We start from the raw sequence: 27785 nt of genomic DNA, 5'->3' as shown, positions 1-27785 counted from the left end.
AGTTTAGTCGAGCAGCATTTTTAGTTATTAGTTTGCTTTACTAAAACGAAATAAAACGTTTAATGATATGGCATCAAAATGTTTAATCGGTTTACGACGATCTGGATATATTTTTTTGAGCAAATTCAATCAGTTTTAGCTTTAATTGCATATCCAATAGGTACATGTGTATCAGTGGTTACAAATTCAACCGCAGCTTGGAAAATGCTCTGGGGAGCAAATTCATCAAGTTTCTCAAAACTCCATTGTAACATGAACAAAAGTTAGAACAAAAAACAAAATGTTAACAATTGTGCGATATGTAATGAAGCCTTACTAGTGGCGAATATTTCTTCACAGATTGCGGCAAAATTTTTAAAATTCCTTCAGCTTAATTACCCTTTTTATATCACTTGGCTTCTCACGTTCTCATCGCCAGTGTTTTGTTGTAATTAAGGCTTTATTATGTTCTGATATTAAAATACTGTTAGTAATAATAGGAGATATTTACTAATAGTAATAGAGCAGAGCTTTTATCCAGGAAGGTATATGTTACGAAATAGTAGCATTCCGAAATACAGTCGCAAATGTTTCTCGTATTGAATCGCTTGATAATAGCTGCACGAAAATAAAAATTATCGACGTGTTCATCTTCTGTGTCCTCTGCCACGTCAGCAGAAATGACTAATTGAGGAAAAATGCTAAAAAGTCCAAAAGTAGTTCCCAGAAATGCAGGTGAAGCCGGCACAAGGTATATCAGAAAGTAATTAGCACCCATTTGTCGCCGGCAAAATGACATAGACATATCTAGGGCATTCAGCACTGAGAATTACATTTTGTTTAGTTAATATGGCCGAAAGCTTTTCATTGGATATTCACTATAATTTTATAGTTATCATGCATATTTTACATGTTATTTTTCATTTCATAAATGATCATGACAGTAATAAGTTTTAAATTCAATTCTTCTGTTGTATGAATATATTATATTCATAAATATGCGAATACCTGCATCTAACGTGAATAGCTGTTCAACACCTTTAAATTTACTCGTTGTATAGTTAGGTATATAATAGTTGGTTTAGCAGGTTTTCTTTTTCAAATCAATTTCCTATTCCTTTGTGAGAGGAAAATAAAGTTTCAGGTGCATATTGAAAATGCTCATGTTTGAGCTAAGCAGCTAGAATGTATATTAACAATAAAACGATCGACATCTAATGTAAACTGCGGTCGAACATATTATTGTAAGCTTTAAAATTCACTTTAAATGTTATTTTCTTATTTCGATTCTATTGAATGAAATCACGAGCAGTGCTCTTTATATGGAATCGATAAGAATAGTTGGTTTTTGTTAGAAATGCAACCTATACAATGCAGGGAGGTCTCTTCGGAAATTTCTATTTGGTTTACAAATAACTAATGGTTGTCATCCCTATCGACACTGCGAATCTACAGCGCGCTCATTATCGCCGATCATCAAAGCATGCAAAAAATACGGGGAAGCTTGAATATTACTTAATTAGCTATTTAAATCTAGACAGCTGTTAAAGATTCGTCGTTAAATAAAACTACGATGTTATGTTGTATATTTATTTCGATGGGACGGTTATTTGTATCACATATTGCATTCAAATATACACATAAGAATACTTAAATACTACACATATATTAATACTAATGGACAGATCGTACATAAAACTAATAATACAGTTTTATAATCAAATGTTTTCAAGTGAAGAGGGAAGATTTGTTACACTTTTCTAGTTTAATATTGAGTTCTTTCCAATAGTAGACATAAGATTATTCGTTGGAAAGTTATCCATAATTCAATAAATGCGTAACATTTGTTTCATGTTATTGGAACAAAATAAATGGTCAGATTTAAATTTAAAAAAATATATTATTATTAATTTTAATACAATAAACGTTTCTGTCTTATTTACAGAAATAAAGAAGTATTGACTGCGTTCTGAGTGGTCAACTCAAGTCTGTATTTCACACATTCATAATAAAAAGTCAAACTTAGAAATAAAAGAGAAATATTTTATAAACAATCTAATATTTAACAAGACATCGATTAAATGGCGCCTGTTAAAACAACTCGTTACGAAAACAATTTTCACCAACATATTAAACATTCGAAAAATCAACATGTAATTAAGACGTGAATAACAGTTTACATTTTCAAAATAAATCCTGTAACCAAACTTTTAAAATTTTAATAAAAAACGTATTTTAAAGCGTTAACAGCTTTATCCATATTTTTGAACATTGCAACATCAATTTAATACGGGCATTGCGAGCGATGCAAAACTTATAGTTAAATAACCAATTATTATCATTATGAAACAATAACAATATCTGGCTCCACTGAATTGATATTTAGACAGTTTTAAGGTAAACGTATTGTTTGTAAATCATTAACAATTGTTAAAACTTAAAATACATTCATTGCTGTTCCGAGTTATCAAAATATTTAGTATTGGGGCAAAATGCATTGAGAACTGGTTTTTTGTACTTCTAATAATACCTAGGAAATAAGGTCGCATCAATAAACTGGCGACATTATTGGCGAATATGTAAAAACACATATTCAATATAATACTGTACAATAAAATATGGCTTACATCATGTTTAACAAAATATTCTTTGTGCGTAACTTTTTACAGCTATTAATAAAATACTTATTCTTTCATAGAAAAAGTACATTATCAAAGAGACACAACCGTGAAAATAAGAACACATACAATAGAATATCTGTGATACACGATATGTAATAAATAAGATTCAATTATCGCCACGACATATTGTGTCCATTGCTCGGACTGTTCGGAGTGGATTCGTTCGAGTCGTTGTTAGACGAGTCGTGTATAGAGCTCTCTCGAGATTTGTCCTCTACGACGGAATACCTACAGAAACCGCAGTGACCCTTCGTCAATACTTGTATTTCGTAGTCCTCCATGTAGAACAACTGTATTAAAAATAACATAATAATAAACACTAAATTACCTTACCTTATAATAATATGAGAACTTACAATTACACACCAGTTTTACCTAGAATATTTCCATACAAAATAAAGCTTAGCTAACAAATAGCGAATATAATAGGAAACCGATATAATACGTTTTCACACAGAATTCGTAGAAACGGATTTATGAATACCAATATTTTTGGTCAAATTATAAAACAACATTCTAACCAAAATAAAATAGTATATCATCGTATTGTGTCGTTCGGTGAATATTAACAATATTAAATTATTGCCACAATTAATCAACTAAAACATATATTTAAACAAACCAAAGCACTTATTTAGTGTGAGAAGTAAGTTACCACGAAAGGTACTACTTTTGTACTACAGGCGTTAAGTAATTGTTCCGGGTCAAAAAAGTTAATATTTTGGCATAATTTGATAAACATAGGCGTGACGAACGTGTTACCAGAAAGTAAAATAATGGACCCAGACTGCAGTTTCTCAGTGTCTATAGACATATGGAATGATTAAAACATTGCGAAATTATATGAAAACATCAGCCAAGAATATGACTGAAAACTTAATAAAACATTGAGAGAATCACTCTCGTTTATACTCTACTCCACAAACTGTCAAACAGTTCCGAATAGCGTTGTTTCAATCACGTTTTTCATACTATTTTCACGTGTCTTATTTCATTGTTCAAATTCTATTTTTCCAGTGCAATTGTGTTTGCATTCGATCCGTCTGTAATTATTTAATTTTGATAGCGAAAAACGAATATCCAACCAGTGACCAATTTTAACACATGTCACAACCCATCGGAAACTATCCAATTTTTTTAAACTGGAATACTTTTAATAAGCGCGCAACAAAAAACAACGTAGTAGTTATGCAACTTTAAACATCAACATCATATATCAACATACATATTTGAACTGAAAATAAGCTATGCGAGCGAAATGCGTTGCTATTACTCGAGCCGTGCTTGACGGACTTATGATTAGTATTCTCTTAAATATAGATAGACTATTGCAAGACTATTTTCTACTATGTTCATAAAAGCTCTCTAATTTACTTTGTCCTAGAAAAATGCTCTTTGAGATAGTTAAGCCCTGTCTAACTGTGCAATTTGTTTCCGAGATAATTTCGTTTGTTTTGCACTTTGATTTTATTTTATATCAAATTGGAAACAAATTCGTTTACAATGCAATTAAAACATAACAATGAGGTTCATTACATTGTCTGTCAGCTACAATTCGCTTCCGAGATAATTTTGATACTGTCGTATCTATTGATAAAATATTCATTGTAGCCGAAATGTTAATTATTTACGATGCACGTATATACCTATTGCAAATATTGGAAATAATATGTTTATTGTGTATGCATTACGAGCATAAACCTATTATTCAAATATTGTGTGTACACGTAATAATAGCTTTCCGCCCGCGGCTTCGCCCGCTTTGTCAAAGGAAATTCGTATGGGAATGACAGATGTGAAAAAGTCTCTTAACTATCTCCAACCAAAAATCATACCATACATTTCGTTCGGTTGCGACGTGTAAGAAAGACAAACAAACACTCTTTCACCTTTATAATGTGAAGTGAGGATTCTATCGTGAAATATCGGTAGCAAATAATGAACCTTTTCATTTTAATAAGCTTTAGTAAGAAGAATTATGAGAAAAATTTACTATATTACGGTTCGGTGAATCAATATAAGTGCGGTATTATATTAAAAGTTCTAGTCTATCGAGATGCTTCTAAGCTGTGTACTGTGAAGTAGTTTCAACGATATTCGACTTTCATTTTTCTATACCATTTAATTAATTATCGGAGGAATCTTCCTTTTTATACTTGTTTTTTAGATTCCAAGACTTAATAATGACGAAGAATTTCATAAAACTCTTATTAAATTACTAGCTGTTTGCCGGCTTCGCCAAGATTGACCCGAGTAGAAAGACATAAGTACCTACCTTTATAAAACTACCTCTAAATATCAATTTTTCTTTTAAGTTATATTTTTTGTTATACCTACTATATTTCCTATTATTTTGGTACACAATAAAGCAAATTAGATTATTTCAATACAATTAGTATGAACTAAACTCACATTACTACACCCATCGCACACAGTGACGGGCAGTTCTGGCAGCATGTTCCTATAGAACAGCGGTGTGAGCGGCCGCTTGTTCACAATCAGCACTGCGGCTGGGTTCAACTGCAACAATGCCTGTCTACTGCACACCACTACGCCGGTATCGTCATCCTGTATATGACATAATTGATTCAAATTATAATATTTTACAAGTTGGACTCGCGACACTTATGGTGCGATTACACCTAACGAGTACAGTGGCGAGTCAGTGTCCTCGGCCGAGTGCTCGGTTGGTATAAACACTTTAACGAGTGCTCGGCCGAGTACTCGGCCGAGAAGAGCGGCGAGAGAGTCACTAGAATCCCAATTTGTTTACTAGGCCGAGTACCCACCTCCCCGCTTCATTCTTCTGCCCCCGCAGCGACTCGCTATCCCGCTCGGCACGTATAAACACGCACTCGCTTGTCACTCGGCCACTCGCCACTCGTTCGTTATTCGTCATCAAGCAGTGTGCGTGTTTGTGTATTTTTTCAAACAATTTATCAAAATCTCAATTAAAATGGCCGCTAATAACGAATGGATCTACTGCATTAAAAAGGCTATTTGTTGCTCCAAAGGCATTTCGCCTTAAAATCCATTGCAGACGTCGCGTCGTAATCAAAACTAAACTGACTCGCAACTAGTGTAAATGCGTGTAAACACCCACTCGGTTCGGCAACTCTCTTAGGCCGAGAGCTTATTTACTGACTCGCCACTGTACTCGTTAGGTGTAATCGCCCCATTAGGGTTGCACACACCAGATAGAAGCAACTACAAAACATTGGTAATCCCGTTTAGGGTTCCTAACGAATAAGTGAAAGAGCATCTGCAAAAAAAATCATCTTGTTAATTCTTTGGGTACGGAACCCTAAAAATGAAACCATTATTTATACCTCAATGAATATATTATAACAATGACTATAGGCGACACCTCATTAGATCTGTAGAAGTTGTGGACGATTTCCACCGCATGAGAGTGCGTGCGTGTGCGTATGCGTGTGCGTATGCGTGTGCGTTTATTTGGATGCATGCGTATGTGTATGTGTTCGTGAAGTTATGAGTTTTATTGAGAGCGAAAGTGTGACTGTACATGGAATTGATTTAGTTTTATGATTTTAGATTTCAACACATTTAAAATGTTAAGAAAAATCCAATTAAATTCCGGATCAAATCCGTTATTCTTAAATAAAAAAATAAATAAAAGCAAACAATCGTCTCGCCGCTCGCGTTTTCAATCGTGCAGATTCACATTACGAGAGCAAATAGAGGAAATTTTACTCCCGTATACGAGTCCCGCTGACCGAATTTCAGTCACGGCGGCCAATCTAGACTGAGACTTGAGACTAGCGAACTACGACGAAGATATTATATAAAATATAGTGCATAAGTATACAAAGTGAAAGCACTCCATTACTATAAAGTATGTGCATCGCATATCGCAATTTTTCTACATTTGAAATAATTTTTATAAACAGTTCGCCTGTATAAGTTTCAAATACAGTACAGTCAAGTCTTCATAAAATGAAAGCTTTCTAGTGTATCAAATGAAATGATATTAAAAAACTATGTTCTGTCATCGGAAAAATAGTTTCACAATATGTGTGTTGACTCTCGCGTATAGAGGTTGAGTGCAACTATTTGCTCTCAAACTAAACAAAGCTTGTACTATGGACAATGCACGGACCGTCCCGGCAGAATTCACTCAATTTGCTCATTCGTTACCACGAGAAAGGTAAACTAAAGCTGAAACTAAAACTATCGAGTTTGTAATATTTTGAAAGCTGTTAAAACTGAAACGAAACATTAAAGTGAAAAACCAGTCCAATTTTTTCGATATTCTTTCACTCATTGGGTTTACATTTTAAATTGAATAGTGTGGCAGATGCATTTTACACCTGTATCGTATATTTTAGGGAAAGTAACTTAATCTGCTGACCGAAAGACTATAAATTGATTGGGAATCTTAACCAATAATGAGTATGGGGACATCTATGTGTTGAGTCCTTACATAAGACATTATTAAAAATTTCCTCACGATTGAAATAAAAAATATATTATGAAAGTTTATAAACTTAATTGGAACATATGATTAATAAATTTCCATAGTATCTTGTAATTTGTATTGTACTATAAATACATACATTTAGTTATATGTAGTTAGATTTAGACTCATTAGACCTACCGTACCATATTTTGGTACACCTGGCCTGGTCTTATTTATTAAATGATTAAATCTCTTACCTCGTCAATTTTATCCAAGAAAGGGTCAGCAGTATCAATGTCGTGATTGATTGTTAATATTTCGGTGTGTTCTTCCATTTTCTCTTCTGGTAGCGGCATTCTTTCGATTAGTTGTAACGCCTCTTCATAAGTTATACCCTCCGCTGGGACGAATTGCACCAATGGCAGGACTTCTGTATTTTAATATTAAATAAGGTTAATTAGTATAAAAGTATTTTTTTTTTTTTTTTGAAAAAGGTATTGCTATTCTAATAAAATTGATTTCAACGAATTTTAAAGTATAACATGTTGTTAGTCTATTTTTAGGTATTTGTTGTAAATAAACTCCATGTTTGTATTCTGGAGAATCAAAATTGAATTTCGTTTTGAAAAACATTGTTTGTTATGTAAACAAAATAGACTCGGATAGAATTTAATTTGTTTTTCCTTGAAGTGAAACCCGTGCATAAAACGTCTATATTTGTATATTTTTACACATGTAGGTACAAACTATTAACTAGCTTTTTTTAAACCGCTAAGCATCATTATGATTCTACTGAAAAATACCAAGAAGAACTAAGGATATTTATCTACACCACTAGAAAACAGTTGAATGAATCCAAGCTTTATATTATACAAAATATCAGATGTTCCTTGTGGAGAATATTTTTTTGTTTTAATTACAGATGTTTTACTAATAAATTGGTAATGGAAATTTGTACACATGTACATATCGAATAAAAAAGACTTTCTCAATTACCCACATTGAGAAAGTCTTTGTTGTCTCAGGAAGTCGATATCCGGGGTTTCTTTTGGAACATTTATTTATAGGTTTGTTCTCGTGTCTTTTTGCTGTGAATTAGCAACGAAAACGTAGGAAATTTTTGAAAACTACACATCTATAATTCGAAACTATGGTTAATTATCTATACTTAGTATATAGCGTTAGTTTTATGTTTTAAGATTTTTTGATGTACTGTATACACCTATAATAATGGTCAATTTAGAATATAATACATTTTTACAAAAAATTTGAAAAACATTTTCAACAAAAGTAAAAAATCTTCATCTTCAACGTTCTTAAAAATTGTAAACAAATAGCTTTTAAATCCTCTTGATGAGCATCTCTATACATATTTTGTAAGTCACGTATACAAGCGATCAGTGTGCGTAGTAACTAGTACCTGGGGCTATGTCCAAACTATTCTTACTAAAAACAAATAAAAAAACAAATTCCTATGCGATGCAATCTGTTTGATTGAACGAGTTTCCGAGTACGGGGTGCGGACTGTGTTCCATGAAACTTCCTCTGCTTTTTTCCCCATTTTTTACAATACTTTCCTATTCGCCATAGCGAGATTTCAAATAGCTTATAGTTTCCTTCGAAAAACGGACTATGCAAAATAAATGAAATGTTACAACGAGCGTTATAATCTATACTTAATATTGCAAATATGAAAGATTGGATGTTTGAAACTACTGATCGGATTTTGGTGAACTTGGCGCTGATGTAGTTTATGTATTTGAATAATATATTAGTTATAGAAACACTAGGTGGAGCCTAGACGAACGGCTAGCATAAATTTATGTCCAAGCGGGCAACTATATATAAGCTAGGTAACGCTAGTGAACATCCCCTCAGCACATGGAGAGCTTAATTTATTTAGTATGTGAGTTTTGTATAAAACGAATAGATCTGTTCTCGTATATACTTGGTTTGTAAAGTAGCGTGTATGTATGTTTATGTCGTGAGTGATTAGGGAACAATGACACAAGTGAAACACTCGGACGTTAGATATCAACTGGTTTTATAATTTATTAACTGAGTTATAATACAACGCACCTTGCGGTGTCATCATTCTCACACTTTCATAGTACGTGTTCGTGTACATCATTCCCCCCTTTAAAAAAAATATATATATAACAATAAAACTACATATTAAAATTATTAAATAGTAGGTACAATCTATATAAATAAAAATGTTAATTCAGAGTAACGCATTAGTACCTATTACAAAACTGCGTATTCAGATAATAAGTTACAACAACACACGCTGCGATATTAAGTTACAATAACACAAGAATTAGTAACCAGATATGTCCCATTGTTGAGCTATCTTGTAATATTATGTTATTGTTTTATAATCGAGATACATTAATTTATAGATAAGTACAAGTTGTTTTGTGTTCTAAGTGCAATACTAGCTTACTGCCCGCGGCTTCGTCCGCTTTGTCTAAAACCCAATAAATTATATACTAAAACCTTCCTCTTGAATCTCTCTATCTATTAAAAAAACCACATCAAGATCCGTTGCGTAGTTTTAAAGATTTAAGCATACAAAGGGACACAGGGACAGAGAAAGCGACCTTGTTTTATACTATGTAGTGATTTGTTACCTACGTAAGAACATTAGGTATATGAAAAAAAACCCTAAAAACAAGAACATTATCATTTAGTTTTATTTAGTTATGAATCTCAATTTTCAAGTCGATTGACAAATGTTTCAAGTCCGTATCGATTAATTCACTTTAATCGATGTTTTTAAGCAGGTTACCTCTCTTCGAAGATAAAATTGATAGACGTCAAATGTTGCCTATTAAATTGGCTCGACTATAGAGAACAATTATTTTTTATAAGAATGTAGAATATTTAATTTTATTAGAGACTAGCAAACCGGGCGAACTCAGTTTCGTCACCAGAGACACCTTTTCTTTGCTATAAACCTCACGGAGCCCGAGACCTTTCCAACGAATGCAAAACCGTGGAAATCGGTTGAGTGCGTTCTGGAGTTATAGCGTCAGGAAGGAAAACCCGACTTATTTTTATATATTAACCCGACTTATTTTCCCTCTCCCTCTACCAGTAGGCAACACCCGTAACCCAGTTACGGTAGTCTATGAGCGGCGCACTTAGCTTACCATCAGGCAAGGTGTCGGCTCGTTTGCCTTCTTCTACCATAAAAAAAAGATATTAAAGAAGAAACCCTGTAATCTCGCCGTTATACCCACCGTGCGTGGCCAGCGAGTGCACCAGCGCGTGGGCGCAGCGCGGGCAGCGCGCGGCGAGCGGCGGCGCGTGCCGGCGGCAGCGCCAGCACAGCGGGGACACCTCCTCGCCCGCACTAGCACTGGCGCCGCTCTTGAGCATTAGCAGCTCTACGCTCTCCTGGGAGACACATTTGTTCGATGCCATACCATCTCAAACATGAAAATATAATGTTTGAGATGGTGTTTGATTTTACGCGAGTATTATAAATTTAGAAATTAAAGACTTTTTAACGGATTTTAAATGCGATTTATTCATTCTATTATTTTTCCCGACGTTTCGAACACTACAGCGAGCGTGGTCACGGGGAGACTGAAATAATAGATATATAGAATAGATTAAATAATCGAAAGAATAAATCGCGTTTAAAATCCGTTAAAGTCTTTAATTTCTAAATCTCAAACATTTATTGATTCAACTAGGTACACTTCCTTTATGAGCAATTTTGTGTCGTCGAATCGTCAAAATACAGTATATATGTAATATTCACCACCCGTTCAGTTGTTAATATACTAAGGTAAGGTAAGGTAGGTAGGGTAAGATGTTTTCTTAAGTGTCGAAAATGACTCCGAAATGAGTTATCGTCAAAATCTACAAGAACGGTTTCACCGGGCCAGTAACGATATGAATAATGTTAGTTGTTAAATGTAACATTTCGTCTCGCGTTTAACTCGTTAAGTAAGAGAAAAACTGAAATAATTGAAAATACTAATTGCTATCTTCGAGTTTCAAAACAATTTATTCTTTATAATTATTAATCGTATAATCTATAAATGTGAACTTATTTCAGTACTGTTTCATCTAAGATATTAAACAATTAAATTATAGTATACACACTAGTACTCGAAACATACCTGAAACTTCTGCGGAATTTGTAGAGCCAAAATTTTGTCCAGCATCTTACGGGCCAATAGATTGGCGTTCAATACCTTCGCTTGTTTCGCCATACACAGATAGAGGCAGCTGGACTCCGATTAAGGTCAAATTTTTAAAACTTATGTTAATTAAATTGATTGCATTTGCGTTGCATATTACAGATAATATGCAACAGGAAATAAACCTTTAAAAAGGTGCAAAGATAAATACACCAAGGTCGATAGTCTGTTGACTTTTGAACAAAATTTTAATGGTATATGGTATTTTTATTAAACCCAAAAATGATAAGCAAAACTTAAATGTTTTTGTTTTATTGCAGTATTTTATCTTTTAATTTTCATAATTATGATAAGATACGATATGCATAAGTACTAATATTATAAATGCGAGTCTGTCGGTCTGCCCGTTACGCTTTCATAACTAAATCACACCGGTTTGGATGTAATTTTGAATAAAAGGCTACTTTATTTTTTCAAAAATTTGATTTTGTTTTTGTCATCTGAAATCATGGAACATAATGTCTCCTCAATTATTTTTAATTGTCGATGTAATAAATATCGATCGAATAATCGATCCCAAAACATTATGCAATTCATTATCTAATAGTATTTGTAAAAACATACCGGCCGAATTGATAACCTCCTCCTTTTTTTTTGAAGTCGGTTAAAAACTAGGTCACATCCGCGTAAGCAGTCGAAGCTAGACGAAAAGCATATACATTATATTTTATTGCCCGTCAAAAAGCACCTGCCCTTACCAGCCGAGTTACATATGAATAAAATTATCATCAAATTATAAACTCTAATTAATGGGGAACGAGAAACTTGTTCAAAACATTTTTAATTGGGTTACGCTGATGATATTCATCGAATTAATAATCTCTATATTATGTTATTTTGCCGAATTTCACTAACGAAACTGATGAATACGTTTTCTAATTTCGATTACGAAAAAAGGGCTAATCGATACTAGATGGTAATACTTGTGCAATTATTCAAAAGACAAACATCTTAAATCTCTGATTACTTAAACATAAAAATATGTGGGTTTAACTATAAGAATAATATTTATATAAATATAATAAGTATGTGTATGTGTAAGTATGTGTGCAATTAAAGCCATTGTCTTCTACTGCAAATACATTTTAATATACATAATCTGGAGACTTGGTTGCATAAGCAAAAACGACACAGCCTGACACAATATCAGATCATATTATTTTTATGGTACTGCGTGAGGAGAAAATGGGTTTATCTGATGATTCTAAAATAAAATAATTATAATACGTCTATCCTTCCCATTTACCAGACAACTAGCTAATTTACAAACTAATTACTAGCTAATTAAGTATTTTGCTTCAATTCAAATTTCAGCCATATCCGATACGCCATTAATGTGTGAAATATTTATATATTCTCCCAAAGTTTCGTATTTAGAATATTATAGACTACAGGCCCATGTTGAAAAAATATGGGTCATTTGAACCACCAGGTGACCTATCTAGAACGATATAAGAGCATAAAATAATAAGATTCAGCACTATGCCGTCACTTGTAAGCTGTCCAACTGAGTGCAGATGAGAATTCGAAGGTGCAGGTAGAGATTAGCAAAGATTGATATTAAACAATACTGATACTAATAGATACGTAGTATATTATTATTAGTCTGTGCTAATAGGATAAAAGGTAAAATTTTTATTTAACACATTATAAAGTTACTAATAATCATCTTTCCTACCAAAAGTTTACAGTAGAAGAAAAAAAGCGCTTCGAGTAGTAATAACGAATACAAAACACTATAACAACCCTAATCTTTAACAACATACATATACAGGGTGTTATCGTTAAGTGTGCACAGGCGATTATTCCGTAACTATTGCAGATATCAAAAAACTTTAAACTGATATCGAAAGCCCTTACCTAATGAGTAAAATGACAATAATAACTTTTTAAAAATAAAACGGGAAATATCCAAAAAAGTTACAATAAACACTCCCATGCACTTCGATCCAACTTGAGAGATAGGATAGTTTAATCATAACCACGGGCGAAGCCGGAGCTGACCGCTAGTTTATTTATGTATTTATTTTAAAAAAGGATACAACATAGACACGCCAGGCGGCGGCTCGCCCTCGAGCGCGGCGAGCACGTACCGCGCCGCGTTGAGCAGCGCGTCCGGCTGGCTCAGCGCGAACGGCTCGTGCACGCAGCGGTGCACCGCGTCGTATGCGTGGTACACACGCGCGAGCCGGTCGTTGTGCGCGTACCGGTGCAGCGATGTACCGCGGTCACTGCGGTATACATACATAAATATAAGTATTTCACATTGAGATATACATGTTATGGAGACGACACCGCCTACATCACTTATGTATGAGCGGTTTTTTTTTAATGGTTTTAAAGTGAAACGCATCAAATATGCCTTCGTGTGTGTTACGATATTGCACAAATAATACAAATAATACGGAAAAGTGCAAAGGAATAATTTTCATCGGTAAGTACCTAACTAGATAATAATTTTTAAAACTTAGTTAGACCAAAAAATGGCGCACAGATTTTGTTCGTGGTGTCTCCTCCATACGTAGTAATATTATCTCAATGGTATTTCAGGACTATTTTCACACACGGCACAATCTGATCCCATACTAAGCTTTCGCTTGTGTTATGGAAACCAGATGGTTGATAAACATAGATATATAATTTTTAAATAAATACTTATATAGGTAACTAGCAGTCCGCCCCGGCTTCGTCCGTGGTACATATTTACGTTTTCTCTACATAAAAACCATCCTCGTACTTCAAGGAATATAATAAAAAAAGAATTATCGAAATCGGTTCAGCCGTTCTCGAGTTATGCGCTTACCAACACATTTTGCGATTCATTTTTATATATAAGATTAACACCCAGACACAGAGCAAACTTCTATGTTCATCACACAAATATTTGGCCCGGGTGGGAATCGAACCCACGACCTCTGGCTTGGAAGGCAGGGCCACTACCAACCAAGCCAACCGGTCAGTCAACGCTACGTTATGTGTCTGCATGTATGCGGTCATCGCATTTTAAAATCTTTATATGAAATAGTATAAGGCATCGCGCAAGTATCGATCCCATAAAATCCTGTAGGCATACAGGCGCGTGCGACGAGTGCAATTTAGCGTTGATGCTAAATGTATCGCGTAGTGTTAACGTTAGAATATCTTTTTTCTAAAGTGTGGCGTGTGTAAATGTAGGTAGTATGTACATACATCTATATATATAAAACTCAAAGGTGACTGATATAGTGATCAATCAACGCACAGCCCAAACCACTGGACGTATCGGGCTGAAATTTGGCATGCAGGTAGATGTTAGGACGTAGGCATCCGTTAAGAAAGGATTTCCCGAAATTCTAGCGGGAAAAACGGGGATGCACGTACAAAGTCGTGGGCGGAAGCTAGTTATGTATAAAATTGATATTTTAATAAAATAAGAGATCAAATCCTCAAATTTATTCACCAATACACCTATTATAACCCTACATACCCGTGACTATCAGCGGCCGTTTCCAAGCACTGTGCGGCCAGCAAGTGGTGCAAGTAGCCCGCGTCACTAAACCGCTCCTCGCTCACTGCGTTCTTCACTAGCACGCTCAGCACTCGCTCGGCTGTTGCTGTCTCACCCGCCATGTAGTACGCTAGATAGGAGAATTCATTTTAATGTTTTTTCAGCGATTTTCTCAAAATTAATTTATGTTGAAACGTTATTTATTATAGATTTAACTTCGCTGTAATTAAACGTAATAGCTCAGGCCCCGGAATCACAGACACAATAGAAAATCTATTGTGTCGTGGACCGATCGGGCCGTTCGGGGCTGAATGGGTTAAAAAGGCACAATACTTTTCGTTTGTTTTTCAAAATATATCTGCATTGAATTGGATGATAAATACCTCCTAAATATTTTACAGAGAAAGGATTCAAAACTAGCCCACAGACAACATCGAATATGCCAAAAGTACACAGAAAAATCAATAAAAACGTGACATATCCATACAGACCTTTTTGTGCCTCCACGAATTTATTTTCCTGCGCCATTCTATGCGCATACGGCAAGTACACGTCATGTTTGCACTCTGGGTGTTCGCGAGCTAACGCGAACGCTCGCGACCACTCGCCAGTGTTCACTGCTAATTGAGCTACTTTCCTGGGAAAATAATGGCCTATTATTATTGCTATATTAGGAATATGCAATGGGTCGTCTTCTTGTACGTATTTTTGATAAATCCCTGAATGTATCGAGATTGTACACATATTATTGTCATCAAAATATAACATCGATCAAACGTAAATCCCCTTGTTATAATAAATTTGCGCCTTCAATAAACTGTGGTCACTTTTTATGTAATGGTAACATTTTGTTTTTGTACTTCCTCTTCTCTGCGGACATTACTCGTGTAACACACATATTTTCATCGTAATAAAGATTTTCTTATAAAACGTGCACCTGGGTTTTTATTCACTATACCAACAAGATAACAAGGTGCTGTTAGGTGTTAAGGGGTGCCTCATCTCTATTTTTAATGCAGATTTGTCAAAAACGTTATTTGTATGCGTCAGGTCAGGTCAGATCCAATCTTGGAGAGTGAATATGAAGTTCGAATTTGGAACACATAGCGAGAGATGAAAACATATCTTCTTACTTATGCATCGCACTTATTTCCCAAGTAGGGGTCTAAAGTTAGTATCTTCATATTAAAATTAATACCTATAATCGCCAAGTCTTGCATATACATCCCCAGCGGTGGGATACTCGCCGGCGGTCACAAGCGCGTCGGCCAGGTGCCGGAGCGACTCGCTTGAACCCTTGTCCATTTTACGCGCTAGTTCTATTAGCCTGGGAAAGAAAGAATTAACTGTTGATTTCGTCGCTAGTTCTATTTAAGCCTGGGGAAAAAATGTTGTTTTCGTTAAGTATTGTAGTGAAAGTACAGATTTCAGAAAAGCTAGCTAGGTATTAAAATTGATAGGAATGGAATTTAGACTACCATAGGACAAAATCACGAATTAATTATCTATGCTTGAAAAACATCAAAGTTTATATTGTCTCCAGTCAGACCAACAGGATAGTTAGTTTGTGGCTAACTTTACAACATCAACATATGTAGCAGTCAACTAGTCTATAACACACATTCATTCATCATACACAGGTATACCGCAGCCGCCGGCTCGTTCACTCGACGCACGCACAAATTCTTAAAACCCATCGTATGTCATTTACTTTGTCCCTACCTACTATAGCACACACTATGAACAATCCCAATGTGGAAAAAGGCAGGCTCTTTCTCCTTATGTCGGAAAGTTGTATATTATATGCTTTGTAGCGAAAACATTTCGCTTACGTGATTCAAAGCAAGGTACTACTACCACACCCCGGACACTCCATACAAAATTATCATTTTGACAGTCACACTTTAGAGACTGCAAATGTGTGTGTTAACGCTTTATGGTTGGCACATTTGTGACTAGCGTAAAAAAAATCGCGTTTTTCTGATGAAATACATCCGTAATCAGCACAATATCTAACCATTTTCTACGAAAAACGATAATCACAAATCCAAAATAATAAAATTACTTTAAGTCAATTTGATTAATGTTGTCAATCTTCGTTGCGTATCGTCCTTGCAGAAAAATGCGGACCATTTATAGCCTGATCGTGCGGGGTGAGGTAAGTGTTTAATTTTGGCGGGAGGCGGAGAGTGTCCGTTCTGTAGCGTTTAGCTACTATTATGTATTCTGTGCTACTACACTTACATATCCCGTTTCCCGCTCTCAGCCAGTATAGTAGCCGCTCTCTTCACATCTCCCGCCGCTAGATACATTTCAGCCGCCGCTCTTGGCTCGTTCACTCGACGCGCCCACTCCGCTCTTCTACGTGTTAATGCTGTGAGACTCTCACCTTCACCGACGAATTCCTATCGAGGAAATATAGATTTTTATATTTATTTAGAATTAAAAATTATGTTGGTAGAGTGTAGAGACATTATAGTCATAACAAATCACATACAGAGTGTAATCGTTTAGTGTGCACAGGCGATTATTCCGTAACTATTACAGATATGAAAAAAACCTTTAAACTGGTATCGAAAGTAGTTAACTAATGAGTGAAATGACACCAACAAGTTTTTAAAAATATCCTAAAATTTAACATTAAACACTCCCATCTCTCACTGTATAATCGCCTGTGAACACTTAACGATTACACCCGGTATCACTTTTAAAATAGCAACATCATCATATTAGGGTACCAAATTCTAATGGGTCATTCTATTAGCATTATTTAATACATAATAAAAAATTAATATTATCAACTCACTTGAGCCTTCCCAAACATTCTCAAGTCCACATACATGTCGAGTGCCTTGTCGTCTCTCGCTATACTCTGGTAGGATCTCGCCGCATCTGCGTATCGGCCTCGATAAGCGAGAACATCGCCTGTTATCACTGCTCTTCGATCTCCTGTGTCTAATCGCTCCTAAATAAAAGGTATTTTTTATTGTTTTACTGATACTCTATATGGAATTAATTGTAGGTATATAAAAAAACAATTGCCTAGGGTAAATAGATGAGTTCCATACCCCACAAAGTTCGAAAAGAACCTGTTCTGTTTAAAAACTAACACAGCGTATGTACAACGGTAAATTAGGGCATTTTTAAGCTTGTAAAATGCAATAAAAAGTTCATAATTGTTTTGATTAGCGTTTTTCTTTTATTTCAAAACATTTACCTGCAACTGATCTATAAGAGTAAGGAACACAATATTCTCGCTTCTCTGGAAAGCTTTTTTGGCCACTTCAAAGGACAACTCTTCTAACGCAGCTGTACCAAGTCGCTCCCAATCTAATGCAGTTACTCCTAAACAGGCTACTGCGTACGCCTCACTTAAAAGAATATTATAATTATTGTTAGTTATAATATCTTATTGTCAATTGTTGTTTTTAAAATTCAGTTTATGAGTACCCCCAATTATCTAAATTAAAATACGGCTCAGAGCCTTTGCTCTGAAGACATATCCAAAAGACTACATTTCTAGTTAAGTTCTACAATTAGGAACCAATTGACAATTATCTACAACTTTGTAAAATTTTAAAATCAAAGAAATAGAGCAAGAATTACATTCAGTAGAAAATAAAAATATTATAATTATTATGCTTACTTGAACATCTTTTGTTGGACATATTGGTGAACTGCATGTGAGAGTGGAACATTTATAGATTGCATGGAGTTGGACTGCAGGCAAAATACTTGACCACCCTGTAATTTTTATACATATTCTTAAAATCATTTAACAGTTTTGAACATTTATATTTAACATTTTATGCAAATTTATATGTTAATTTTTTTATAAATTGTAATTGAAAACCATGCATTACAACATTAATACACAATACTATTTCAGTGAAAACATCTCAAATGTAAGATCAACTGAGTATTTAATTTCATTAATTCATAAATAATCTTTCAAATATCACTTGAAGCTGGTACAAAACTATAATAATAATAGTTAAATAAATAATTACCTGAAAACCAACAACAGATCCGTTTAGCGGTTGTGTAGCAGCGGGAAAGTTGCTGGCCTTTATAGATAACAGGTCTCCTCCAGACAGGCAGAGAAGATCATCAAACCACAGGTTATATGATACTGATGATATATTTTCTTCCTGAAATTAATTACATTATTAACTATCATACTATAGGGTTCATGTCATTTTAATATACAGTGGTGGACGTTTAATTTGAAACACGTAACACAATGAAGTAGTCTACAAATTGTTTACATTTGTGTATTAACGTATTAGAGATTAAGCATTATTTCATATGTAATAGAACACCCGTTTATCTAGTTTTATGAGAAATTGCTTCATTTTAATCAAACGTTAGCTTAAATTAATAAAATTAAACAACTTTAAGTGAAGTCTGATTTTCGAGTATTTTCAGTCTGGACAACAAATTAGAAACGGCATGGTTCGAGTGTTCCAAAGTCAAAACCTGTTGAAATGCCGCCAATATTTTTTTCTTCTACAAATATTTGCACCATTTTTTAAACATTCCATCTAAAAGTTTCTGAAAATTAATTTGCTTTGCAGTATAAATGGGTAAAAGTAAGATTTGTGACCCATCAACAAGAAAAATAATTTTAAGTTTACATTTTGACAAAAACTGGAGTTACAGGAAAATTGCAAATCATTTAGAGTGTTCGATACAAAGATAATCAATGCTACAGTTTATTTAAATGAGCATGGTACTTCTGATTAAGTGCCTAAAAAAGCTCGACCGTGGAAAAACCACTGCTCGCGAGCATAGGCACATAATTCTTTTCGCAAAGATGGATCCATTTAAAGGTTTCAATTCTATTAGGAAATTTTGCAAACGTGTTAAAATCTCATACAATCTAAGCCACGACCGCGACGTTGTAAAGCCGTTGTTGTCTATAAAGATTATAACAATCTAAAAACAACCCCATACGTGCCCATACTATAATGTTTCCTCCGCCATGCTGAACTGTTTATTTATTATCTAAGGCCTGGTTAACTGAACGACGCGTGTATCCTTTGCCATCAGAATTGATTAAATTAATTTTAGTTTCGTCCCAAAATAAAACTTTTTCACTGGCGGACTGTCCACGAGCAATATTTCTTAGTAAATGAAAATCGTTGTTGTCGCTGTACACCATAGTAACAAGCTGTACTTTCCTGGCGTCTCTCCCAAAAAAATTTGCCTCGACTTAGTGCCTGCGAACCAATCTCATCGACTCATTGCGAGGTTCATCTTCGGAAAAAAACTAATTTTATAATAGAATTTGAACTTTTAAATGGATCCATCTTTGCCAAAAGAATCATTTGCCTATCCTCGCGAGCAGTGGTTTTTCATGGTCGAACTTTTCTAGGCACTTGATCGGAAGTACCATGCTCTTTTAAATAAACTATAGCATTGAATATATTTTTATCGAACACTCTAAATGATTTGCAATTTTCATGTAACTCCAGTTTTTGTCAAAATGTAAACTTAAAATTATTTTTCTTGTTGATAGGTCACAAATCTTACTTTTACCCATTTATACTGCAAAGCAAATTAATTTTCAGAAACTTTTAGATGGAATGCTTAAAAAACGGTGCAAATATTTGTAGAAGAAAAAAATATTGGCGGCATTTCAACAGGTTTTGAATTTGGAACACTCGAACCATGCTGTTTCTAATTTGTTGTCCATACTGAAAATACTCGCATAATACTTAATCTCTAACGGTCTTACTTATAAAATGTTACCCATTCGCTAAGCAATGGATTAGTTATTGCAATAACCTGTCTTGTTTTTATGATTGACGTTTCATGTGAGCAAGAGCAGGACAGAGCTATAGTAGAAAATGGTAGAAATTTATCCATTGTTTAACTTTTTATAAGTAAGGCCGTAATACGTTAATTAATAAATTTTAAATTAATTTGATGACTACTTCATCGAGTTACATGTTTCTAATTAAACGTCCACCACTGTATATACTATAAAAAAGCTTGTGTTTATGTTTATTCTTCAAAATAAGCCGCAGATTAACCAGTTGGCGGCGAAATTAACATTCAAATAATTTTTTACATCATTGTGTTTCCACAATCAATACAAATTACTGTATGCCTTACTCTTATGATTTAGAGGAATCAATAATACTTAGATGTTGGCCGATTCTCAGATCTACCCAATAGGCTTACAATTTCATGAGTATCAATCCAGTGGTTTCGGAGGAGAATAACTAACATTCTGACGTGAATTCATCATGGAGTAAGGCGACGATTTTGGTATCTTTGAATCTTGCCAAAGAAGTTTCACTTTTGTCACGCGTGCTCGGTACACACTCTCTTTTTTATGTATATAGAGAAGAGAAGACGAATCTAAGAGTGGCCGTACACGGACCGCTTCAAGCAGTTGAGACTTGAAGCCGCGACCGCGCGGTGAACTATGGACATTCATTCACTGCCGTACTGCTCGAGCAGTAGCGACCGCTTTAAGCCGTCAACTGCGCGGTTTGTAGTGACAACTCGAGTAGTCAACGACCGACGGCTCGAGTAGTTCGTGTACGTCGCTCAGTCGTTAAGTGCTCGAGCAGTCCGTGTACGTCGCTCAGTCGTTAAGTGCTCGAGCAGTCCGTGTACGTCGCTCAGTCGTTAAGTGCTCGAGCAGTCCGTGTACGTCGCTCAGTCGTTACGTGCTCGAGCAGTCCGTGTACGTCGCTCAGTCGTTACGTGCTCGAGCAGTTCGTGTACGTCGCTCAGCCGTTAAGTGCTCGAGCAGTCCGTGTACGTCGCTCAGTCGTTAAGTGCTCGAGCAGTCCGTGTACGTCGCTCAGTCGTTACGTGCTCGAGCAGTTCGTGTACGTCGCTCAGCCGTTAAGTGCTCGAGCAGTTCGTGTACGTCGCTCAGCCGTTAAGTGCTCGAGCAGTCCGTGTACGGCCGGGCTAAAAAGCAAAACTCACAGTGAACAACATCTCTCCAGTAGGCATCGCATACACGCGGCACACGGACGCCTCGTCCACGACCGCGAGCCGCGTGCGCGACGCGTTCACGTCTAGACAGCGCACGCTGGCCGCCGTGTGCAGTAGCACTATGGAGTTACCCGTTTGTACTTCTACTTGGTATATCTGGAAGTTATCAATTATGTCCGTACTTTAACACACTATGAACTGAGAGATCAGAGAGTAATAAGTGCCTATTAAAAAAAAATGGTTGTCTGTAAAGTCGGTTTACTGACGATAGTTGAACGTGACAACGTCCGATTGTGCTTCTTTGTCGCTCGTTCCGCGCTCTCGCTTGCACTTCAAGCTTCTTCTATGGAACGCCTCAGAGCGAGGTAACGCCGCATGAGTCATGTTTTTTCGTGCATGCAGCCGGCTCTATCGAATTATAAGACGTTGTCACGTCAAAAGGTTATTAAAAAAATGTATGATAACGTTGTATGAAACATTCATTCAAATTAACGTTATATCGTGGCTGTAGTTTTCGAGGAATATTTTATGAGTGTTTGAGAGTCTTGTCGATTATTGTGTGTCCTTATGTCCTTAGATAATAAATACGAATGTGTGTTTGTTTGTATTTCTTTAATGTCGCAACAGAGCGATTTTATTGTACAATTTTTATGTCTATACGTGAATATGTAGGTGGCTAGGCAGTGATATAGGCTAATTTTTACCGCACTGAAACATCAAATTTCCATGAGATTTTCTTACTACCCGGCGAAACCTTTGGAAGCCAATATCTAGATTATAGTTGTTTTACAGTTGTCAGTGCCTTATCAAACATTTCATAAAACTTGTACTTACTTGTCCATTTAATAATCCCAGAAGTAGAACTTCTTGAAAATACAGGGTTGTAACTTTAACATAACGTATGGGCGCAGGCATTTCCCATGACTTTGGTGTTTGAACTCCTAGTAAAGATAATTTGGTATCCTGAAACATTTTTACAAGCTTACACACCATTTAAATGTTTTAAAATAGGGTAGTTAGGGATTAAAGAGTAATTGTGAAAATCGCCAATAGCACAAGGCAATATTAAACATTTTTCTTTATGCACTAATTAAATTTTTCGCCATGGCCAACATGATGTTATAATTAATATATTTAAAATACCACTTTCAGTATGATATAATAGTCATTATGGAAATTGAAACATAATGATAGTAGATTTTTTTACCCAGAGTTTCATGAACTGGGTCAAATGTTTAAATAATTCTTCAACAAACTATACAGTATACACATACAACTCTTATAGCAATGTAACCAAAAAACATATTCGCTTGCATAGTTTATATTTAAAAATAATGAATTTAAAATTTGCTTTGCAAGTATCACGTCGCTTTTATAGTATAGAACATAATCGCTTCTCGCCGTATATATATATTATATTATGCTTAGATCTTTAAACTTCGCAACAGATTTTGAAACGGTTTATTTAGCAGGTAAAATGGTTCTCAAGAAAGGTTTTAATATACATAATTTGTTTAGACAAAGCTGGTAACGTCGAGGGCAGAAAGCTAGTACTTATGTATAGAATAATTAATAATAATTAAAAAATTATAAATCACTAGCGGTCCGCCCCGGCTTCGCCCGTGGTACATATTTCCCAATAAAAAGTAGCCTATGTCCTTTCTCGGGTATCAAAATATCTCCATACCAAACATGCAAATTGGTTCAGTAGTTTAGGCATGATTGAGTAACAGACAGACAGATAGAGTTACTTTCGCATGTATAATATTAGTACGGATTCGCTGTAGCATTTTAGAAAACATAATCTTGCCTTCGCACAAACTTCAATACTTTATTTTTCAATGTAAGTAGTTTTATTAATAAATAAATATTATAATAAATAAAGTAAATATATTACCTGACATAATAGAAGAGTTTGACTGGTTGCAACAAGGAGAGAACATTCTGCCCTTTGAACAAGTTTATCTCTCACTCTATACATTAAGCCGTCTGTGTCAGTCTGTTCATAAATCAATACCCTTTCTGGTAGTTGTACCTGAAACACAAGAAAAAGGTTTTCAACATTACTATAATTATTTAATACAAGAAACATGTGAAAACCTGTGTCTTTACTCCAAATGAATTTATTAAATCTTAAAGGGATTCATCAGGCATGGTTGAAATAAAATGAAATACATAGTTTAGTACATGTAAACCTGCCTGTGTTATATCAAAAGCGAGTAAAGTAAAAAGATATTTTAACCAACTTACTGCTAATTTTTGTTTGTATATTGCAATCTTCTGAACTTTATCATGGCATTTTATTCTAACTTTATTTCCTGACGAGAGATGCTGTATAATAACATCAGTCATGTTTTCCCTGTATGCATACTTGTCTCTGTATAAACCATGTACTGTGTTGAAAACTACTTGATAACACCACAAACTTCCATCTTGACATGCGACAGCCTGTAGTAAATGAATAACATTAGTTATTACTAAAATAGTGTCATTAAAATAAAAAAGACGTGTGGCACTTGGGGACTGCCGCGGTAAAGCTATTGCATAGCATGCCTTCAAGCCACACGTCTAAGCCCGTCGGAGTGGGGAGCGTGAGGTTTTTTCGTTACGGAATTTCTCGATTCGGTCCCCGCGCTCAAGGCCCGCGGTAGAAACTATGCAATAGCTTAAAAATATAATATAATATTTCTATTCTATTCCAAACAGCAGAATAATATACCGTTATTGGAATAAGAATGTTATTTTTATAGCTTTATAAACAACCAATTCTATTCATTTATACCTTATCTATACTAATATTATAAAGCTGAAGAGTTTGTTTGTTTGTTTGTTTGTTTGTTTGAACGCGCTAATCTCGGGAACTACTGGTCCGATTTAAAAAATTCTTTCGGTGTTAGATAGCTCATTTATCGAGGAAGGCTATAGGCTATATATCATCACGCTACGACCAAGCGGAGCGGCTAGTTTATAATACAAATGGGATAAAAGTAAGTACAAACATAAAAAATTATTGAAAAATTAAAGTAGCATGGAGAACAGCAATTATATTTGCATGTGAATACCTATAATTGTTTGTTACATTTAGAATAAGTAGGTCAATAAGTCTGTAATTAATAATTAATGAAACAATGTAAACAAACGTTGGTATCCATACTAATATTATAAATGCGAAAGTAACTCTGTCTGTCTGTCTGTTACTCAATCACGCCTTAACTACTGAACCAATTGGCATGAAATTTGGTATAGAGATATTTTGATACCCGAGAAAGGACATAGGATAGGTTTTATCCCGGAAATCCTACGGGAACGGGTTTTTCTTTGAAAACGCGGGCGAAGCCGCGGGCGGAAAGCTAGTTTCTAATAAATAGATAAATAAATAAACAGCTAATAATTATATGATAAACTTACCAAGCTATTAAATGTCGGTGACGGGGCAATGGACCAGACCCACTCCAATTCAGTATTAACAATTAAAGTCCCCTCAGATGTTAGTACTGACCAACCACCAATACCACCCACTAGCACTAGAGCTCCCACAACTGATATTGATAAAGCTGCCAATCCTGAAATTATGTTATTATGATCTACTAAATGTAAACACTTTTGATTCAGTAATATAATAATACAGTAAGTCTATGCCCTATGGAACAAATAATATTTAAGCTGATATTATATTTATAATGCATATGATTCTTCTCACATTTCCTTTCCTACCAGGTTGCCTGGCAGATATTGCTGTGTAGCAATAAGGCCGGCTATTGTGCAAAACTTTTGTACCTTATTAGATTGTACTAGATTCCTTACATTTTTTGTACAATAAAGTATTATAAATAAATAATGATTCTATGCAATGTTATAATACTGAACAACACTAAATACAAGTTTTAGTTCACACTAAAATATCACGAAAGAATGCTCTTGCTTTAGCTCTAGCTCTATGTTCGTTTGATATAAATGCACCATAATCTGTATAAATGTGCCAGCAAATTTTGCTGCTTATTATTATTTAGGACAAATCCATACTAATATTATAAATGCGAAAGTAACTCTGTCTGTCTGTCTGTCTGTTACTCAATCACGCCTTAACTACTGAACCAATTTGCATGAAATTTGGTATAGAGATATTTTGATACCCGAGAAAGGACATAGGATAGGTTTTATCCCGGAAATCCTACGGGAACGGGTTTTTCTTTGAAAACGCGGGCGAAGCCGCGGGCGGAAAGCTAGTTACCAATATTTTTATCCTTGCCAACTTGCTGTCCAAGTACGTCATAAAAAGAAAGTGTTTCATTCCAATCAGTGATTAATAGGGTGTTCTTTAAAAAGGCAACTGCCCACACCGCTGCATCCCTCTCTATCCTTTGCAGTTCTTCACCAACCTGTAAATGTAATAATAAAATTTGTGGGATAAAGGGATTCCGTAACACAATACCAGATTAAATAATGATTATATCCTTATATCAACCTTATATGATCATATCAATAAGTCTAAAAGACTTATTATTACACAATAACATTCAAACTTAGAAAAAGTGCTTTGATTTCATAAAATTAAAAATAACCTACTTTATCTCTCATTGAAACTGCACCACTAGCCAGCCCTATTGCTAAATATTGTCCATTCCAAGACCAAGCACAGCTGGTTATTCTTCCAGATAATTTAACCTTTTGTACAGCCTTCACGTCTGCAGACCAAAATGCAAAATCTGACAACGCACATGACGCCAAGTGATAAGTGACTGGATTATATGCGAGACATTGTATTGCTTCACTGTGGCTGTAATATGATTAGAATTTTAGAGTACTTAGCTTATTCATATTCACTTGTGTGCAGGTGGATTATATTTAATTTTTAATTTTTATTTTAACCTCTATTTTAGATTCAGCATAAATTTTCATACCACAAGTATACATATAGTTCAGTGATTATGTATGTAATATAAAATTTAAAATGAACCATACAATTAAACAGAAAAATGAACAAACAAAATCATTCATTTGGTGGCATAACATTGCATGTTGACTTCTCAAATTCAACATAGAAACACTATGAATTAATCAAATATATACACATCAAATAGTACTGTGTACATTGAGTCACACTTTGTTCTTATGTACATAAAAGTAAATGAATGAAAATGACTGTGAAATAAATAATTTATATATATGAATGTACTTACGAATATTTGAGTATGCCTTCCATTTTAGAATTCCAGATAATAACATTTTTATCAGCACTACCGCTCGCAAACTTCTTGCCATCTTTGCAATAGTCGACAGCATGTACTGGGCCTTTATGTGCCTGGAGAAGTTGAACTAAAGCACCTTCTTTAGGGTCATATACCATTATTTTCTCGCCAGCTCCTACAACTAACTGGGTTCCATCTGGACTAAAGCATATAGTTTGTACACTAAAATGAATGGGAGAATTAGTACATTCAGTATTATGTACATTCAGGTAATCTGCAGTGCGTTACAATATTAAATTCATTAAAATTAAATTAAAATTAATTGGTGAGATATTGAAGTCATAAGTCAATAAAGGGCTGGCTATTTACATGAAGTCACAATAACATAATAATTTAGATTATTATACATACCTAGAGCACTCTACTTTATCAGCTTCATGAATTTTATTAACCCATTTTGGTACAGTTCTCATTTTGACAGGGAAAAAGCTCTCGTCATAAATACATTAACAAACAATATATTTAAATGAACTTTTACTTTTACGAAGTATACCTCATGTCTGATAATCAATTGATTTACGATACTTCAATATTTATTACGCCGTAAATGGAATATTTGGTTGCCAACGACCTCAACAAAACTGTAAACAAACGATTGTTTGAAACTTTTGACGTAAGCTTTCATGTTTTATAATTGAACACAAACTTTTTTAAAAGACTGTGGTTTATTTAATTTATGTATATCATTAAAAATTAAATACGGAATACTTTTCTATTAATTCAACATATACATATTATTAGCATAAACATAATTTAAAAATTTATTAGGTTTTTACTATTTCTTGCCGCGAA

The 27785-nt window shown here is 34.7% G+C and overlaps 1 protein-coding gene across 2 annotated transcripts; it reads right to left on the bottom strand.

The window, feature by feature from the left end:
• Positions 1-1565: 1565 nt before the first annotated feature.
• Positions 1566-27785, bottom strand: Oseg1 (intraflagellar transport protein Oseg1). Of its 2 annotated transcripts, XM_089697141.1 has the most exons (24): positions 27702-27785; positions 27345-27574; positions 26925-27155; positions 26311-26521; positions 25976-26123; positions 25153-25307; positions 23995-24192; positions 23642-23779; positions 22579-22707; positions 21736-21900; positions 18795-18935; positions 18431-18528; positions 18002-18155; positions 17591-17749; positions 17029-17189; positions 15983-16111; positions 15276-15421; positions 14764-14914; positions 13340-13528; positions 11217-11325; positions 10326-10482; positions 7338-7510; positions 5073-5228; positions 1566-2950 (listed from the first exon to the last, which is right to left on the bottom strand). In XM_089697141.1, exons 2-24 carry the CDS (start codon positions 27404-27406, stop codon positions 2771-2773), a joined length of 3540 nt encoding a protein of 1179 aa, XP_089553267.1. In that variant the 5' UTR covers positions 27407-27574; positions 27702-27785; the 3' UTR covers positions 1566-2770. The 2 variants fall into 2 exon arrangements, with proteins under 2 accessions (XP_089553267.1, XP_089553259.1); XM_089697133.1 differs by having other exon boundaries at positions 27345-27777.

The sequence above is a fragment of the Colias philodice genome, chromosome 1 (assembly GCF_061535455.1).
Source record: "Colias philodice isolate Cphi_HAF_F1 chromosome 1, ilColPhil1 Martin Lab GWU primary, whole genome shotgun sequence".
Lineage (NCBI taxonomy): Eukaryota > Metazoa > Arthropoda > Insecta > Lepidoptera > Pieridae > Colias > Colias philodice.
Note: the sequence above shows the minus strand (reverse complement) of the source record. Positions and strands in the feature narration are given on the sequence as shown.